A 3,020-nucleotide genomic window follows, 5' to 3' on the forward strand; every position below is an offset into this window, starting at 1 on the left:
AGACATGTTTTTTTATTTTGTTAATAAAAAATAATTTAAATATATATAATTAATTAAAAAGATAAATAAATTAGAGAATCTCATGTCAAATAAGTGCAATTTAATCGGAAATGTTTCATCCATCCTCAAAGATAAGATTTGTGTGCTGACGTCACGAATGCACACGTGGCACGTGGTAGTTAGGCCATGTAAAAATTTGGTGGGCAAAGCCCAACAGAATCTCTAACAAGATTCAATATTTTAAGTCCTCCATGATTCTCTCCACGTGACCCATTTTCATTTCTCACAACTCACAACAATCTGTCATCTCTCAACAGAATCTTACACAAAACGCCACCAAAAAAAAATAAAAAATTCAGTAACACTTTAGTTCAAGTAACTCGCACAACAAAGGTATCACATAAAATTTTCTCTGAATTATTGTATTGTAACTATAATTTGTGTGTAATTGTGTATTGTTTCTGCAGTTGAGTGTTAAAGTCTCTCTCTTTCTTCTCAATTTTGATTTTTGAATGCATGGTTCACTGCAGAGGTTCCTCTTCTTTTGATTTGATATTCCTCTTTTGCATTCTCTGCTTCTGAGAGGTGAGTTTCTGAGTAACTATTTTCATTGTTTCTCTTTTTCTTTTGTTAATCTTGAAACGGGTTTTCAAATCCAGATTGTTTCTGGCAGCTGGCTTCATTGGATTCTCTCTGTCTCTTAATCCCAATTCAACCATTTTATTCAATTTCAAAAAGATTGTAACTTTGTTTCTCTGTTTCTCATGGTGCATGGGGGTTCTTATACCAGCTAATTTAGCTCTGAATTTCTTTGTATTAGGTGAATTGTTAAAAGCTCAATTCTATATTTTTCTACATTAAGCAGTGCGAATTTCACACTAGATCGTCAATTCTGTTTCTCAATGGTCTTTGTGGTGCATGCATAGAAAGAAGTTAGTTATCTGTTCTGATTTCCTCTGTTTTTGATCCAGACAAATCTTTGGTATTGATTGGTTGTTCAGCAGAGATGGTAATAGAAACAGTTGAATTGCTGAAAGGCTTTGCATCCCATGAAGAGATTATGGAGATTCTTGCCACAGTGGCTGCAGATTTGGGGGATGTCATCGATGTGAGTTTCTTGCAGGTCAAACCTTTGAAGGGAGCGATGACTAATGAGGTTTTCGAGATAAACTGGCCAGCCAAAAGTGATGGCCATCTCAGAAGGGTTCTAGTCCGATTATACGGCGAAGGTGTTGAGGTTTTCTTCAACAGGGAGGATGAAATCCAAACTTTTGAGAGCATGTCAAAGCACGGTCAGGGTCCACGCCTTCTTGGCCGGTTCGCCACCGGTCGAGTTGAGGAGTTCATTCATGCCAGAGTATGTAATATTCATCTTGTTTTTCCATGTTCTGATTAATTAAATCTAACGTGATTGCTTTGTGAATTGGAGAATATGTGCTTAAATTAAAGTCACCGGGCATTATCTTTTCCATGTTGCTTTGTTATTTTTTAAGTCAAAAAGCTTTCCTTTGGTCATGGTTCTTTGGTTTCATTATTTTATTATCATTTTTTGGAAGATAGATAGGTTGGCCACCACTTCCTATTGGTTCTTTAGATTTATAACAAAAAGCATCTACCGGAAATTAAGTTGAATGGCATCCAGTCATGGTAGATCGGGTTTTTAAGTGCTTCCTTTGCATACCCTTTTTTGCCTAATACCTTCTTGATGTTCTTTCTTACTTTATCACCAAAGAAATAATCTAATCAAGTAGTTACCAGATGAACAATTTATGTGATCAAGCAGTAGTGACATTATTTTATTCGGATATAAAAATAGCAGCATTGATAGTAGATTAAGAGCTGTATAGTTTTTTTAATCCATGATGATGGTTTCATATGGTGCCAGAATCAATAACTTGCTAGGTATTGAGATGTAAAATATAACTTTTCAATGAGTTAATTGAAATGTCCATAACTTGGAAGACCTCACTAATACATCATTCATAACTTCTAACTTGCTTTTCTTTACCTACTTTTGGATCCTTAGACACTTTCGGCTTCGGACCTTTATGACCCTGAAATATCCGCTTTGATAGCGACTAAGATGAGGGAGTTTCACAATCTTGATATGCCTGGTGAAAAGAAGGCTCAGTTATGGCCGAGACTGAGGTAATACTCGATTACCAGACCAATCTTTTTTTTCTCATCATTAACAAATGTATTACATATTCTACTAGGAAGTGGCTTAATCATGCCAAAAGTTTGTGCTCCCCTAAGGATACCAAGAATTTTGGGCTGGAAGTTCTGGATACTGAAATAAATATGCTGCAAGAGTTGTTATCTGAAGGAAGTGAAGGGATTGGATTTTGTCACAATGACCTACAATATGGTAACATAATGATAGATGAAGAAACAAGATCAATCACTTTAATAGTAAGTCATGATTTATCAGCTGCATACCATGTTAGTCTTAATAGGATCATAGAAAATATCACTTATACATAGGCTCTTCTCATTTGTTCTCAAGTTATTATTTTTTCAATAATGTAGGACTATGAATACGCCAGTTACAACCCTATTGCATATGACATTGCAAATCATTTCTGCGAAATGGTAGCAGATTACCATAGCGACAAACCCCATGTTCTTGACTACAGACAATATCCTAGTAAGTAATGGCTCATGCATTTCAAAACACGAATTACCATTACATTTCTAAAATTGTTGTTTGGCATCATGTTCATTAAGACAATGTTTGAAAATGGTGCACCAGGTCTTGAAGTGCGACAAAGATTTATCCGTGCTTATTTGAGTTCTGAAGGTTAGTTTACTGACATATTGACTTCACCAATTCATATGGTTGGAAGAGATCAGGATCTAGATTACTGCTATTGGTCTATTCTCAGATGATAAAAATCCTCAGCTAAAATATTAAACCTGCGCTATGCGGTACAGAATCCATTCCGGGCTCTTCTATTGCTGTTATGATCATATCTGTATGTGCTGATGCAAAGTAAATTCTGGTCTTGCTTAACTTTCAA

General features: G+C 35.5%; 1 protein-coding gene across 8 annotated transcripts in view; it reads left to right on the plus strand.

Annotated features, from left to right (window-relative positions):
* Positions 256-3,020, plus strand: part of LOC107644983 (probable choline kinase 2) — a 3,994-nt gene continuing 1,229 nt past the window's right edge. The window contains exons 1-7 of one of the 8 annotated variants that reach the window (XR_002347684.1): positions 256-393; positions 531-585; positions 972-1,357; positions 2,027-2,148; positions 2,217-2,412; positions 2,530-2,647; positions 2,753-2,975. Coding sequence is in view for 6 of the 8 variants with exons in the window: in XM_021103384.1 (XP_020959043.1) it covers positions 1,007-1,357; positions 2,027-2,148; positions 2,217-2,412; positions 2,530-2,647; positions 2,753-2,800 (835 nt within the window). In the remaining 2 variants the exon portion in view is untranslated. Of the gene's footprint in view, positions 394-467; positions 586-971; positions 1,358-2,026; positions 2,149-2,216; positions 2,413-2,529; positions 2,648-2,752; positions 2,976-3,020 lie in introns of all 8 variants that reach the window. The other 7 variants (XR_002347685.1, XM_021103384.1, XM_016348975.2 and 4 more) reach the window with 7 other exon arrangements.

The sequence above is a fragment of the Arachis ipaensis genome, chromosome B05 (genome assembly GCF_000816755.2).
Source record: "Arachis ipaensis cultivar K30076 chromosome B05, Araip1.1, whole genome shotgun sequence".
NCBI lineage: Eukaryota > Viridiplantae > Streptophyta > Magnoliopsida > Fabales > Fabaceae > Arachis > Arachis ipaensis.